The sequence below is a fragment of the Thermobia domestica genome, chromosome 14 (assembly GCF_964235325.1).
Source record: "Thermobia domestica chromosome 14, izTheDome1.hap1.1, whole genome shotgun sequence".
NCBI classification, from domain to species: domain Eukaryota; kingdom Metazoa; phylum Arthropoda; class Insecta; order Zygentoma; family Lepismatidae; genus Thermobia; species Thermobia domestica.
The window spans coordinates 93060574-93076905 of NC_137467.1; the positions used below are offsets into that span (position 1 = coordinate 93060574).

The 16332-nt window shown below is 34.8% G+C and overlaps 1 protein-coding gene across 1 annotated transcript; it reads left to right on the forward strand.

The window, feature by feature from the left end:
• Nucleotides 1-1029: 1029 nt before the first annotated feature.
• LOC145669925 (histone-lysine N-methyltransferase SETMAR-like) lies at nt 1030-1512 on the forward strand. The gene has a single exon (XM_081738267.1). The coding sequence runs from the start codon at nt 1030-1032 to the stop codon at nt 1510-1512; it is 483 nt and encodes a 160-aa protein (XP_081594393.1).
• The last annotated feature ends 14820 nt before the right edge of the window (nt 1513-16332 follow it).

A 16332-nucleotide genomic window follows, 5' to 3' on the forward strand; every position in this document is an offset into this window, starting at 1 on the left:
AAACATATTTCTGTTTAAGCTCTTGACAAGATACAAAATGTTGTAATAGTTTACAATGTATTCAGCTGGGATATATGGAACACGTGCACAAGTTTCAGTTTACGTGTAGAGGGAGGGAAGTATGTGATTTTTCCCTGCATGAATGAACTTGAATGCATGTCGCTAAATTCCAAATGGTGAGCACTAATGGATATTGATTATGTCAACCATTACATGATTGATAACGGAAATGAGTTATTGGTTAAAGCTCGTGTTGGACAAGCTTGTACGACGTTATACACTTCAATATTCTTTAGGTTTAAAACACTAACAACAACAACAATAATAATAATAATAATAATAATAATAATAATAATAATAATAATAATAATAATAATAATAATAATAATAATAATAACTTGTGTTTCTTACATATATAAAATTAAAGAAAGTCTGATAATATCTTGATATTGGCGTGGACTTTAATATTAACTTCTAGCACCAAAACTACATGAGGTGTGGATCTAATTTATAATAGGTTTCCGCGTTAGATATGCAGTATTTCCACTAGAATGAAGTTTCGGTCTGCAACAACTATACTACCTCAGAATAAGGTGTTCAAAGTAGTATGAACTTCTTAACCTATCTTTTCTTAGGATAGAGTACAGTTTATTTATTCTTCATGCGAAATATAATACTGTATTTACAGACCTCGACACAGTAGCGCGTCTAGGCCGGGGCTAGGAGGAATAGCCCCCCCCTGTATTTTGAATAACAAAAATAATTTAAGTAATTAATTATATATATATATATATATATATATATATATATATATATATATATATATATATATATATATATATACAAAGAGTGTTCAAAAAGTTTTGCACAGTGGTCTCTATTTTTTTATTTGTTGCAGGAGAATGAATTTTTTTTGTGAACATACTTGGAACATTTAGCTATAAGTTGGTATATAAAAGTTTTTTTTTATTTACCGGTGAGCCATAATGGACTGTGAAGTAGATGTCAAGTTTGCGAAAACGGTCGGTAATGGAGTTCCTCTTCAAGACTGGCCATGACTCTGCCACATTGATTCGCAGAAAGTTGCTCCCTGTTTATGGGGAGGACACATTGGATCGCAGTAGTATCCAGTGGTGGTTGCAGAGGTTTAAAGAAGGTGATTTCTCTCTACTGGACAATTCACGATGCTGTAGACCATCGACGGTAGTGAGTGATGTGAATAAGAAGACCATTAATCAAATCATCCAAAATGACAGATGTGTGACGACACGACAGCTTGCTGAAATGACTGTAGGTATTGTGGTATCAGTGGTACAGTCCCTAAGGTACAGAAAAATCTGTGCACGTTGGGTGTCTAGATTCTTGACAAGAGAAATGAAAAATATGAGGAAGGATGTGTGCGAGGGTCTCATGACGACCTTTACTGAAGAGTGGAAACAGTGTCTTGACGGCGTCATTACCCAGGATGAAACATGGTTCTTTTTTCCGAACCTAAGAGAAAAACATATCTGAAGGCCCACCTGCGCGGTAAAATATTTTATAGTGAGGAAGACTTATTTCCTGTGTCAATCCCCAGTAAAAGGTGGTGTAAAAGTCAATCCCCAGAATTTTATCTAAGTGAATTTACATCATGGAAAAACGTTGGACCAAATGCGTCACAGCAGATGGAGGTTACATTGAGTAGGCTCAGTATATAGCTAAATGTTCCAAACATGTTCACAAAAAATTTCAATCTCCTCCTGCAACAAATAAAAAAATAGAGACCACTGTGCAAAACTTGTGTTATAATAATCGGTTTCTTAAATTTGAAATATTTAGTTTAAATTTCGTAATGAAGGCTTACAGACTAAAACGCCGAGAAAAATTCGTTATTCGGACAGCGGTATGCTGTCTAATATACAGAATCCTTACGTTTACTACGGAAATCAGAAGGGGGCATACGTTATCCATATGCTACATACTTTTCCAGCTTAGATGTTACATCATGCCATAGCAGGATGTCTGACATCTAACAGTCCTCCGTATATTACATATATATACGTATGTTACATACGTCAGCTATATGTTACACACGTCCATCTGTATATGAGATCCTGATTACCTATATACAGTTCTTTCGTTCGTACGTTTATTCGGAACGCTTATACGGAAAGTACTATAAAATATACTTTTTCTGTTATACGTTTGCTGTACGTTAAGTCCAAAAACTACAGGATTTACATATGTAACCTACATTTTTACATACGCCACGTACATATTTGTTCTCAGTGCAGTGTTCGATTCTAGGACTAAATCTATAATGAAAGAATAACGGAATCGATTAGAATGGAAGAAAATTAAAGAACTTAAAGAAAATCGACGAACATGATGTTTTCTACCACAAAACTCTGTGGTCTGTGATCGGACCATGAAACTTTTCCACCAGAGATGAGTGCACAACTTTATACAGAGTGGGGCAAATAATATGTATTATCACACCTCAAGAAAGTACTAATAATGATGTGATATTTCTAACTTGATTTACAAGTAATTTTTCATATTCACCACTTCATATATTTTACAGAAAATTGCTAACCTTTATAATTTCAGTTCAAAGGGACGATTAGCATCACAGTCCAAGATATTTGTTTTTCTCGAAAGCAGAAAGAAACTATTTAGTTTTGCTGAAATGCAACGATCAAAAATCTATAACGGTTGGTTGTGTACTAAAAATTCCTTTCGTTTCAAATACCCTCCATAGGTAATAAAACAGAAACAACGGAATGCAATCAAGTATTGATTCATTGGAATTCGAAACTGATACACCTCTTTTTAAGTGTCGTGAGAATCGATTTACTTTTAACAGATTTCCGATAACAGTGAGAGCAATGCAGATTCCGCTAGAAAACAGTTAAGTGTTTTTTCGTTCTTTCTCAAGAAAGGAGAAAATAGCAGCAAATTACCTCATTTGGAAGGAGAACGTTTTACATTTAAGCTACGAAGTTTCTTCGTGTAACTTAAAACTCGTTGTTATTTTCAGCATTTGTACTACAACTTCGTTTAAAGAAGACTTTATACAAACATATGGTACGTCCATAAGAGAATGAAGTCCACCTTTGGTAATGTTAGACTATCTATAAGACTCTATTCAGAGCTTAAAAGATTAATTTCTGGATATTATAAGTAATTCTTATAATAAGAGAAACGGTGTTAACTTTTACATGTTCTTAAGAGCACTGTATAAACTGTATCTTTTCTTCACAACTTTGAAAGAATAAAATGAAGTCTTTCAGTTTAATGCCCACAAATGTGCCCTTTACGCTAAGGAAGACGATGGTTAAAACAAGTGAATGATGATGGAAGGATTGTTGGGTAAGAATGTGCGAGAAAATGGGAATATCCTGAGAAAATCCATGGACACTGTGTTGTACACCACAAGCCTATTTGACCGGAGTTCGAACCAGAAACCCCACACACCAGAGGTATGCGCTCTACCTCTGGACCACTGTACTCCTCACATCTTTGATAATAACGCCCCATATATGATCAGTGCATAGCTTAGATCTCGGAGTTAATTTGTATTATTTTGAAAATAAAAGCAGAAATTTCTAGTGTACACAAATGCCCAGTTCTAATTAAATATAAATCAAGTTCCAAACTGGTGCCGCGGTTTAGTGGCATTTCATATAAGGGAGCTCTTCACTTTCACGGCAAGTGATCGGCCTAAGATTGCAGAATACCAATCAACATTTAAAGCACTTGAGTTGTTTCGTTGATACTAACATTCAACTCCTCTGCATAGTGCCTATTCCGTCTACATACTTAGTACTAATAATTCTTGATTAACTATTTTTCCATTCTTTCTTTTTATGGTCATATTTGATTTTCATTCTTGTGACACATTTGCATTGGTTTTCGTTATTTGTTTTTAAGCTTCCTGGACAGAAAGGTACTGTTCTATTTTCATATCTTCCTTTCCTCACTTGTCTTCAACATTGCTTTAGTTAGCCATAACTTCTAACAAGGAAAGGACATGAACCAGTCAACGGGACTTTCTAATCAAACCTAACCCAATCGATAATCATAGCAAAGATATGTGCATGCACAAAAAATTAGGTGCCATGGACAACGGAGTAAGTCCCTGGGGCCCATTGACCCTGTTACTATAAAGAAAATCGTAGACTCGCAGTGAAATAGCTATTGTATCAACATTGTTTGCTGGAAAGTCATGCTTTATAGTTAATTCTCTTCAGCATGAAACAAGCTTTCCAGGAGTGCTATGTAATGGGGCCGTACTTCAACAAGAAAAACTGGGAGAATGTCGGGAAAATTCCCAACAAAAATCCCTCCCGTCAAATTTGCCCCCTCTGAAGTGGTCTCGAGTAAAAGCACACAATTCAAATGTGTCTCAAAAAATAGTATAGGGGATAAGAAATGTGTATACTAAGTTTTGTATTGATAGACGGAATAGATATGAGGAAAAACTTGTATACCAATACACGATTTTCCCTCATACCTATTCTGTCTAGCAACACAAAACTTGGTACACACATTTCTTTTGTTCTATAGTATTTTTTGAAATACATTTGGATTGTTTTCTTGTACCCGAGGTTACTCCAGAGGAGTCCAAAGCTGATGAGAGAGATTTCTGGACGGAATTTTCCCGACATTCTACCAATCTTCCCTGTTCATGTGCGTTATCAGCCCCAATACATAGCATCTCTGGCAAGCCTGTTTTATGCTGAAGAGAATGAGCTATAAGACATGACTTTCCAATGAACAATGTTGATGCAATAGCTATTTCACTGCAAGTCTATGATATCCTTTATAGTAACAGGCTTAATGGGCCCCAAGGACTTACTCCTTTGTCCATGGCATCTAATTTTCTGTGCATGAACATATCTTTGTTATGTTTATCGAATGGAGTAGATTTGATTAGGAAGTCTCGTTGACAGGTTAATGTTATTTCCTTGTAAGTTTTGCTCTAATACCAGTCATAAAGCAATAATTTCCTCCTGAATATTCTGTGGCATCACAATTTGTTTCTTGTCTTTTAATTGGGATGGGAAAAAGCTGCAAAGCTATCTGATAAAATACTATGCTGACAGGCAAACAAGAATTTCAATTGCGTAGTCGATGGTTTCGCAGGCAAACTACTCGTGAATCCATGTGCGTATAGCAGCGTTTCCCAACCGGTGTGCCGCGGCACAGTGGTGTGCCGCGAATGGGTCGCTGGTGTGCCGCGAGGAAATCGGAACAAAATTATTAATTCTATAGCAATCAAATTGCAGGACATACAGAAAAAGGTATATTTGTATTTCAAATTACTACTATGAATCTAAAATTTAAAGTTTCATACTGTGTTACTTTTCTGTAGAACATTTTTCTGTACATTTCTAATTTTGAAAAAAAAAAGTATTTGTTATCATTGTTATGACCATTATTGCTTCTTTATTGTTGCAGACTATTTCGTAACTTGAAATTTTAAAATATTATTCAATCCTTCCGGCAAAGTAAACATGCATACGAATTACCTATATTTGTGTTTTAAAAGTAAAAGAGATTCGTTTGTTCGTTCGTTATTTAGTGATCCTCCTTCTTAATGAAAGGTTGGATACAGTTTTCGAAAAAAAAGTGTATTTTTAACAACTTGAGCCCTATATCTGATTGTAATTGTTTTCTATTTTTAAATTAAAATGAAAAATAAGCATAATGATTTACCACGGGGAAAAAACAGTGGTCTAGCTTTCTTCTCTGTGAGAAGGATGTCAGTAATCAGAAAAAAATACTACAGTATTTTATATTTTCAAATAATAATAATAATAATAATAATAATAATAATAATAATAATAATAATATGTGTGCCGCGAGAATTCAAGTTACCCTGAAGTGTGCCGCAAGTTGAAAAAGGTTGGGAAACGCTGGCGTATAGTGTCAACTCTTGCACCTCTACATCATACTCTTTCCTCCTTTTCCTATTGCATTTTTCACTACTTTTCTTAGATTGTAAAACAATGCTCGTATGTAGTTGTTGGCCAATGTGAAAGATTTCTACCCTAAGATTCCATCTACATATTTTTTTCTTAACCCTTTATTTGGCACTGTTGCTTATAAGCAACATCGCATTCTATTGCGTTATCCGCACGAATTATAAATTCACTGATAATTTTATTAGCATTATTGATTTCATACAATATTCATATACATGATTTGCGGGTTGCGGTATGTTCAGGAAGACATGGTTCAATTATAAAAACAAACTAAATTTGTTATTGGAAATGCTTTCAATGTTTGCCAATTAAAGGGTTCAATAAAACTGGAATTTGTTCCCTACTCATTAGTCACTGAGCTGACTTATCCTGCATTTATGTGCTTATCTTCTATATTTTCAACAAATCACGTTTTGTTTCCACTTTCAAACTTTTACAGCGTCTAACCTCAAGATTACTACAGGTTAGGATACCTCAGAATTGTTCGGTTTTCTTTCGAAGGAAGTCGAGTTCAGATCATCTGACGTTACCCATAAACTCCACGTGAGATGGTGTGAAGACTTTAATTGTTTACAATGTAACAAACTTATGGGGCAATACTTAGCAAATTCTCTTTGGTAGGCTGGAAAAAAACTGTATAGACCCTAATGATTATACATTGTGTTCTAGTAGAATTTGTCAACTGTTCTTGTTAATGAAACTTGTTACATTTTCTTGATACTCTCATTTTTTTTTTTTTTTTTTTACACTTCCGAACTATATTATGAATACACAGTATGTTCCACAAGTTCTCGGACTGATTTTTTTTTATCGCTTTCCTAACAACTCTACCTGTAGGAGAGCATCGAATTACGTAGTACTAAGCTTATTTAACAAGAGTGATAATTAGCGTTAGTATAGTTGAAGTAGTTCAGAGGGATAGTTTATTTTCTGTTCCTCATTGTAAAGTTAGAGTCAAATAATGAAAAATGCGATACAATCAAGAAGATTCAAAAAGCTGTGGCCAATCAGCTTAACAAGATGTCCGCAGAAGAGTTTTCCAAGATCATGAAAAATTAGAAATACGTACTCAGCAATGTATTGTTTCAAATGATATCTTTTTGAATAAAGACACTTTAAAAATGATACCAGCCTCCTCATTTTTCTTCAAATGGCTCATTTTTCTTCTCGGGAACTTAATGGATCCCGTTGTGTAAGAGAATCTTACAGAACGGCAATGTCCGTATGCCTATCTGTCGATAGCCATTAGAACAGAAATGGTAAGATATATGGAGAAGCAGATTTTCGAGATCTATTCAGCGTTTCAGGAATAGTTAGTTCTTTATATAAACGAGAAGTTTTATACATTAACCATTTCCAGTATCAACGTTGATCGCCATAGATGAAGAACGGTAACAGATGGGGTCAATTGGTTTTTGGTATTGATTCAGTGTGTCAAGTAATATTATCTCATCTGTCTACTGAAACCGGAGTGGTAACATTTTCTCCTGTTTTCGTTATCAATATGTATCTTCATAGAGTAAAAACGGTAAGTAATACAACAAATGGTTTATTGAAAACGATTCTGCTCCCCAATAATAGTTTCCATCTCCTCCATTAACCCTCTATTCAAACTGGCTCAAGCAATTTCCGGTTTCAACATTGATCCCCATAGAGCAGCGTTTCCCAACTGGTGTGCCGCGGCACAATGGTGTACCGTGAATGGGCCGCTGGTGTGCCGCGAGGAATCGAAACAAAATTATTAATTTTATAACAATCAAATTGCAAAACGTAGAGAAAAATGTATATTTTATGAGGATTACGAGGCGCAGGACCTGTAGGCCTTGATCGAATTTTCACGATCGCAAATACTTTCTTGATTCTTCCTACCAGAAAGGTTGTCTAAGCCTAAGTTGGTCTTTCAGAAAGAAGTCATTTCGGGCTCCCCTTGCTCTTATCAGCAACTTCACGATTACGTTTGATTGTCTCAGTATAATTCGAACTTCTTTTTGCTATCTGTTTTGTACCACGTACTTATTCAATACAGAAAATATGATTTTGTCACTAATTTCATTTTCTCCAAAGAAGTGTCATTGGCCCTTTTAGATCCAAGCCACACACACACACACACACACACACACACACATATATATATATATATATATATATATATATCTCCAGTGTTTCAAAACAACACCGGCAACGTTTGGGAGGTGATTCCTGACACCAAGATAAGACAAAAAGTGTAGATCAACCTGGATGCACAAGTGTTTCCTTTCGGAATTATAGGCTGCCAAAAACATGAAAAAAATCAACTTTAAAGGTCCATAGCACCAAAACTACTGGACCAACCTTAGCCGGGTCAAGACTTCATTTAAGAGCTAATATGCGCCTTATCCAAATATCCATGTTTCAGAATCCTGCAGTACTTCTGTAACTATTTTAATAAAGTTAGTTGGTGGCACTTCAAATTATATGTCCATAGCCAAACGCCCTATATAACAATTGTTTTGTGAATACCTTAGGATTCGGAAACATGTATTTTTGGATAGTGCATATATTAGTTCCTAAGTGAAGTCTTGACCCGACTACGGTAGGTCTCATATTTTTGGAGCTATGGACCTTTAAATTTCATTTTTTCATGTTTCCGGCAGACTGTAACTCCGAAAGGAAGCATTTGTGCACCCATGTTGGTCTATAATTTTTGTCTTATCTTGATGTAAGGAATCACTTCCCAAATGTTGTCGATGTTGCTTTGAAACACCCTGTATATCTGGATATATGATAAGTTAGCTCGGAGCATTGTGATTTGGATGTATCTACGTTTCGAATACACTTTTTGATGTTAAGGTTTCCTGAAGCACATGCAGACCTAGCTGACAGTTCAGAAAGATTAGGTCTCTCCACATGTTTGGATACTGTTTATTACCTTTGCCATTATTCTTCAAGGTGTTTTCTGTAAGGACTTGATGAGAGTACTTCTGTTCTTTGTGGTTGAATGTTGGTAGTTCTATTTGCACCTGCTATTGGGCTGGGCAGCGTCACCTTATTTTCTATATATTATTTCAAAACACGATTCATAGACTCCGGAGACCATTTTCCATATTGCCATGTGTCCACCTTGTGTGAATTGTAACGAGAAACAAACCAGGAAAAACAATTCATCACGAGAGCCAAAATCGCACTGGTGCGATTTCTGACACAAGGTAGTAGTGCAATTTGTGAAACTACATTATTTTTTTAAAATATATTCTTTATATACCTCACAAATTAAAAAAAGAATAACTTGTGTTTGTCGCTATAATATTAATGGTGCTTTGTTTATTACTACTTATTGAAACATAAGCTAATTCTCTTACCTTAATTTCTATTCTACTGTGAAATACGCCGAAAGTTAATAAGGAATACTCCAATTGCTCTGCAACTGCACACATAGAAAACTTACTGAACGTCGTCACTTTACTCTGTAATTATGGAAATATGCTTAAGTACTTAATTTAATTACCAGATGGCTCGTGAGTACTACGGTTCTTTTTAAACTAGGAATGGTGCGATTTAGAACCCGGTGCGATATCGGGAACTCTCCCCTACTGTAATACATAAGCACAGGATATTGTGTACGAGAATATTGCAAGACTTGTGACTAATTATTGTATTATTATTATTATTATTATTATTATTATTATTATTATTATTATTATTACTATTATTATTATTATTATTATTGTTATTATTATTATTATTATTAGAAAGCCAAGATGATGTATTCTATAAGGTTTGTTCCATTCAATCAACTTTCTAACGCTTGACTCAAGAACCGAACATTAAGTTCTAGGGAATATTGCATGCTGGCTTAAATGTAGCAGAAAATATAGTTAACTGAACGAAGTCCAGATCATTTAAATATTTTCTCGAGTCTCCTTTCCAAAAGTCCTATATTTTATGTTATTACATATTTAAGCATGAAATATTCAGTGCCTTGTTTATAAAAACTCCTAAATACACATAGAATTTATGTAACACTAAATTAAGGTAATACTTTGAACATTGCTTGAGACATCGTACTTCTTGTTATTTGAAAGACGAATCTGTAGAAATAATTTAGCACAATAGAGAAATGAAGAAGAATTACTCATTACTCTACAGAATTCACAGCTTTTGTTAACGGTTGCTGTAGAAACAGTTAGTTTACCGCTCTTTACTGTATATTGTAAAAAGAAAAGATAAAGTTTTTTTTTTTTTTAATATAAAGTTTTCCTTAAGGGTTTAAGTTGCGAAAATAAAATACAAGGTACTGGCCACCAGACTAAGTTTTCTCACTCCAATTTCAATTTCACACACGCGAACGTTGGGTCCACCATTTTAGTTACATGGGTTTAATCTATAGTTATTTTATAATTTTTATTTGTTAATGTAATTTTAAGCTACTTTACATTTACATCAAACAAAGCCTGGCGCCATAGCCTAAGAAAGGATATGATAGGCAAAGAGGTATTAATGAACGTATATTGCTTAGTACATTGACTCACAAACGTTATTATTTCTGGCTTCGTAGATCAGAATTGAGTGGCACCGCGTAGCTAGTCGTTAATGCTTTCGCCTTCAGTGCGAGCTGTCCCAGGTTCGATTCCCGGTAGGGGCACTTTGTCGAAAAAGTGTAAAAAGCTTTTTGTGGCCAGCCGACCTGAATGAGGTTTCCCTGGGTTTTATTCATTCACACCGGCAAATGACGGGGCGACACCTAACTTATACTTCTCAGACCCCTTCCTTCCCTTTCCCCGGATAGTGTGTTCGCCGAGTGACGTCATCCCTCAATATGTGACGGGCTAAATCGCCATAGCTGCCGAAACCCCAGATATCTAAAGCCTAAATCCTAGATCAGAATTGCTACCGATTTATTCACATAATCAAACCTAGGATTATATACAGCAAAGACACATTCATTAACTATTTATCTACATATGGACATATATTTTTAACAAATAATAGAATAAAATCTTTACAATGTTTGAAAACCATAAAATGAAGCCTTTTTAGGAAGGGGGAGTTATTATTGAGTGCATAAAAATAAATTAACTATCAGGAAAAAGTAAACAATAACTGAATGTTGATCTCAATTTCGATTGATTAAATTGATAGCTACGAATCAGCGTTGCCAGTTCTAGCATAATGATGCTAGATCTAGCATAATATGCATGTCTTTAGCATCTAGCATCTTGCTTCTAGCATCCTGCCCAAATCTAGCCTAATTTCAGCAAGTTTATCAAAAAGCCGTAAAACCTGGAGATGAGAAAGAAGTTGGCCGCGGGAAGAAAAAGAACGGCAGAAATGTATCCTCTTCCATTGGTTCATGCAGTCGGTAAACCATACAGGCAGTCTTATTTTCCGAAGTAAGTCAGAAACGGCTTTTTTTTTCTTTATTTCTTTTCTTTTCTTTCTTTTTTCTTTTCTTTTCTTTCTTTCTTTCTTTCTTTCTTTTTTTTTTTTTTTGTGGCTCCACCCAGGGGAAATGTATCCTTTAACTGCGAGACATGGGCGGCCATTCTCCCCCCAACTTTTTCTCTACTTCACCATCTTTATTTCTGACTTCGTGACCATCTTTATTCCTGAAATGAAAGGTCCGAGGCCGACCAAAAATCCCCCCAGCACACAATTCCCAACTCCGCTTATGCTGCGAGGTAATTTTCTTTCAAAATATGTAAACAAACACTTTACATTCATTTATACGATATATAACGCCATTGAGTCTAGCAACGACTGCACTAGTATAGCTGAGTTAAAGCTTTGGTGCGTGAAGTATTGAGTTCTATCCACGCATTCTTGCGCTCTGCGTATTTTAAGTTACGTTATCGTATCTCAACGTAGTTTTTTTTCCTTTTAAAACTCCTGAATTAGTAATTATGAGGATCTAGCATAGTTTGACCGAATCTACCATAAATTCAATCAGGTTTTGGAATAATTCCGAACTGTGAGTCTGGCAACGCTGCTACGAATATATATCATCGTTTCATTTTCCTTGTAAGAGTACGTCAGAAAGCGTATGGTTAGTATGTCATGCTGAGGAACCACCTTCTATTTTGTGCCTTTTCAACTACTGCCTGAAATGAATCAAATCCAAACATTTTGTTTAAATTTGCCTGTGATTTTTTTTTTTAAAATCCTATTCTCGCAAAACGCCACATTACCCGATCTAGCTTGACTTCTATGCAAGAATAATCATTATGAAAATAACAGTAATTTGTTGTTTAAAGACATGTATCCTGAAAGTTTTATACATACGTACAGTATATGGCATTAAATAACTTTCAATAAAACAACTGTCCGTGATATGTACGTTTTCTTTACATTTCTTGCTCACTCTTACATACTGAGACAGAATGCGGGGAAGATAATCAACCTTATGTAAAAAATACATGAAATAAATACATGAAAAAGTTAAGAATTCACTAGAAATGGCTAAATTACCTTCATAAAAATTCATTCTCAAGATCTTTCACAAATTGTATCAGGACAACTTTAAAATCTTCAAGTATCTTTGCACTTTATGGATATTAGTTATATACGTAAATAATTTAGAATATCTTAAGCTAGTTTATCGTATGTCGAACCAATCATCTTTCCTTTCTCGTCTTCTTAACACGGCAGTGTGTAGATCAGGTGACCCTTGACTGACCTTTCTAAGTTTCACACATTTCTGTAAGCTAAAATGTGGGAAACAGTCATGTCGGGTAAATCCGAATGATGTTGTGCTAATACTAAAGTTTTCTTCATAACCTTTAGCCAAACTAACGAAATGTACAGTAGAATAAACCCAAGAGTCGGACCCTGATGTTTTTCTTCCAAAAAAATCCCATGTTCATCAACTTTCAATTATTATTATTATTATTATTATTATTATTATTATTATTATTATTATTATTATTATTATTATTATTATTATTATTATTATTATTATTATTATTAAGTCAATGAACTGTAGTGTAAGATTGCTTTTCTTTTTTCTTTTCTTTTCTTTCTTTCTTTCTTTCTTTCTTTTTTTCTTTTTTCTTTTTTTTTCTTCTTTTTTTTTTTTTTTTTGCTTGTAAATTTATTTACTTCAATGGAGCTAAGTTTGGAAGATTTGCCTCTACGCCTGTGTCATAATGGCAGTAGAGCAATATAGTTTTTTGAGTTTTTGGTTTGAAATTTGCGTCCCATTCAGTACCGAGGCTACGTGACACACGAACCTAAAGCTTAACGTCGAATTTGAATTATATGAAGTCTAACCGAAAATCGTAATCGGCTCTTCCGCTCCAAAAGAGCGTCTGTATGATTTTTTGAGTGCTTTTAGCCGAGCTAAAAGTATAATTTGTCTTAACTTTTGTCTAATCTGTCGTTCATACTAGGCCGTTCAGATCCTAAATCTAAAGAACAACTCTTTCACTATTAATAGTATAATTATAAATCCACCATAGTTCATGATAAATATTGTTACTATATTTGTATACAATGAATACAATGTATCGTAATATATTTGTGACTCCAATATTTGTCATATACACCTCATAATTTACTTTGTTCTGATAATAAATACGATCAACGACAGAATGGCAACTCAGCATAAAGTATTGATCTGTTAAAAACAACTTTCTACAAGACTTACAGCCATATAGCTAGGTTCTATTTCTTGTTAAAGTGGTTAACCCTATCATTTACAGATATGATTCCGGGCGAATAATATCATCATCATCATCATCATAGGTATTCTGCTTTTATTGGCAGGTCACTTCCCACAGCTGAGAAGCTTCCATGCTCCACGGTCCTCCGCTAGGTTCTTCGTCTTCTTTCTGTTTTTATATCATTCATTAATTGCAGTATCCTTCGCTCCCTCCCTCTCTTTCCCGCAACCATACCCTCTAGGACGTCCCTCGTGATACAATCTCTTCTTAGGCAATGTCCCAACCAGTTTCCTTCCTCTTCCTAATACTATCTAAAAGTGTTCTTTTCTCACCCACCATTTCTAACACTCTCTCCTTCGTTTTCCGCTCGACCCAACTAATTCTTTCCATTCTTCTCCACACCCACATTTCGGAGGCTTCCAGTCGATTTTCCTCACCTTTACGTAATGTCCACGTTTCCGCCCCATATAGTACAACACTCCACACGAAGCATATTTTATGAGTCTTTTTCTCAACTCTTTATTCAAGGTCCTACAAAACAGACTTTTCTTCCTCCTAAAGGCTTCTTTCGCCATTCCTATCCTTGCTTTTATTTCACGTTCGCACTTCATGTTATTACAAGAATACTACCCAGATATCGAAAACTATTCACTTGTTCTATTTTCTCCCCTCCTACTTTTATATTTGACACAGACCCCTTCGTTCCAATCACCATGACTTTTGTCTTTCTAACATTTATTTTCATCCCATATTCTTCAAAACCCTTTCTCATTTTTTCTAACATTTTATTGATTTTCTATACTATATACTAGGCGAATAATAAGGTTTACTAATACACTGATAGAAGTAGAAAAATGAACACTCTTAAGAAAAAGACGGTATAATCCTATTCACGTGGACTATGAACTCAGTGGGAAACGAATACTAAGTGCGAAACGCTGAACACATAACAGGAATTGGTAGCGTGCTAAAGAAATGATCGGCTGTTTTCAGTGGTGTATTGTACGTCAAGTTGGGAGAGAACGTTGCAAATAGGATAGTATGAATGGTAGAGTTTGTGCGGAAGGGGTTATTGTGAGCCTGCAGAGACTGGTTAGTCGTCCCCAAAATCAAACAACACTTCGTACAGAATGTTCACTGTGCATCAGTGGTCCACATTCGCCTGTTCTTTGCCCTAGGCAAGATTAACAAAAAAATATTTGAAACATGTAATCGCAGTGTTTCCACTTCTAGCTCGAGAAATTTCTTGACGAGAGTGACTTCTTATTCAAAACAGTTCAGAAAAATTCTATCAGAAAGTCAATCCTTGTTTCAACTGTGGTTGAGAAAATCATCCCTTATCTCAAATTTCGCTTTCATTAATTACTGCACATGATTAGCCCTTATATTCCAAGTTTTGGGTCTTTATGTCAAGATCAATACAAGTTTTCTATAGTATCAAACCTACCATGCTGAACTTTTTCTCTACTCGTTCGATTTGTTATTTCCAATATTTGTGTCAGTGGATGAGATACTTATTCGTATTCTGCACAGCAAAAAGTTCGAGTATCCAACTTTTTGACTCTCATGTTCAACGGGTTCCAAGAGAACTAAATAATTGAAATTATATTTAAATCCCACCTGCACCGACTTCCTTCAGGTAGAATTTTCTAGATCTGTGAAACTAAATGCAATTTTCTTTCATTCTATAAATAAATTATTCTCAATATACAAAACTTTCTGCTTTCATGTTCAGCAACTGAGAAAAATAATTTATTTCTCTGCTTGTCATATTCAATTTATCATTACGTTTTCAGAGTACAGTTCTCAACATTCCTGCACAATTGCATTCACTGTATCAAAAGTGGCCATGTATAATATTTCGTTCTCTACGTTTAATGGTTCATAAGAAACACGTAATGATGATTTAATTCTTTCTCCTTCTATTCCTTTAATTGAAAATTCAGTACACAAAGATATATGCGATAAGTATTCTGTACTTCTAAGAGTCTCCCTCTGTCAAATAATGTACCCATGTACACAATGATTAAACAAAAAGAGATTCCAACTCCTTGTGTTGGTCCACCATATTGATTTAACATGTTAAGCTCTTTTATAACTACGGTTGTGGAAAAAAGCAACACCAACGGTGAGCACATTTCGTTAATTTGATTGACGGTTCTTCTGCAAACTTTAGTATTAGCACACAATATCATTATCTTTCATTCGGATCCACCTGATATTACTGTTTCCCACATTTTAGCTTACAGAAATGTGTAAAACTTAGAAACGTCAGTCAAGGGTCACCTAATACTTGCTGTATTAACAAGATGAGAAAGGAAAGATGATTGGTTCGACATATGATAAACTAGCTGAAGTTATTCTAAATTCTTTACGTGTATAACTAATATCCATAAAGTGCAAAGATATGTGAAGATTTAAAAGATGTTCTGATACAATTTGTGAAAGGTCTTGAAAATGAATTGTTATGAAGGTAATTTAGCCATTTTTAGTGAATTCTTAACTTTTTCATGTATTTATTTTTTTTACATAAGGGTGATTATCTTCCCCGCATTCTGTCTCAGTACATGAGGGTGAGCAATAATATAAAGAGAACGCACATATGACAGGCAATTGTTTTATTGAAAGTTATTTAATCCATTACCATAAGCATTACCATTTTCGCCATAAAAGCACATCGTTAGTGCTCCTCCGTACGGAAAGCTATTAACAAAAGTGGGATTTTA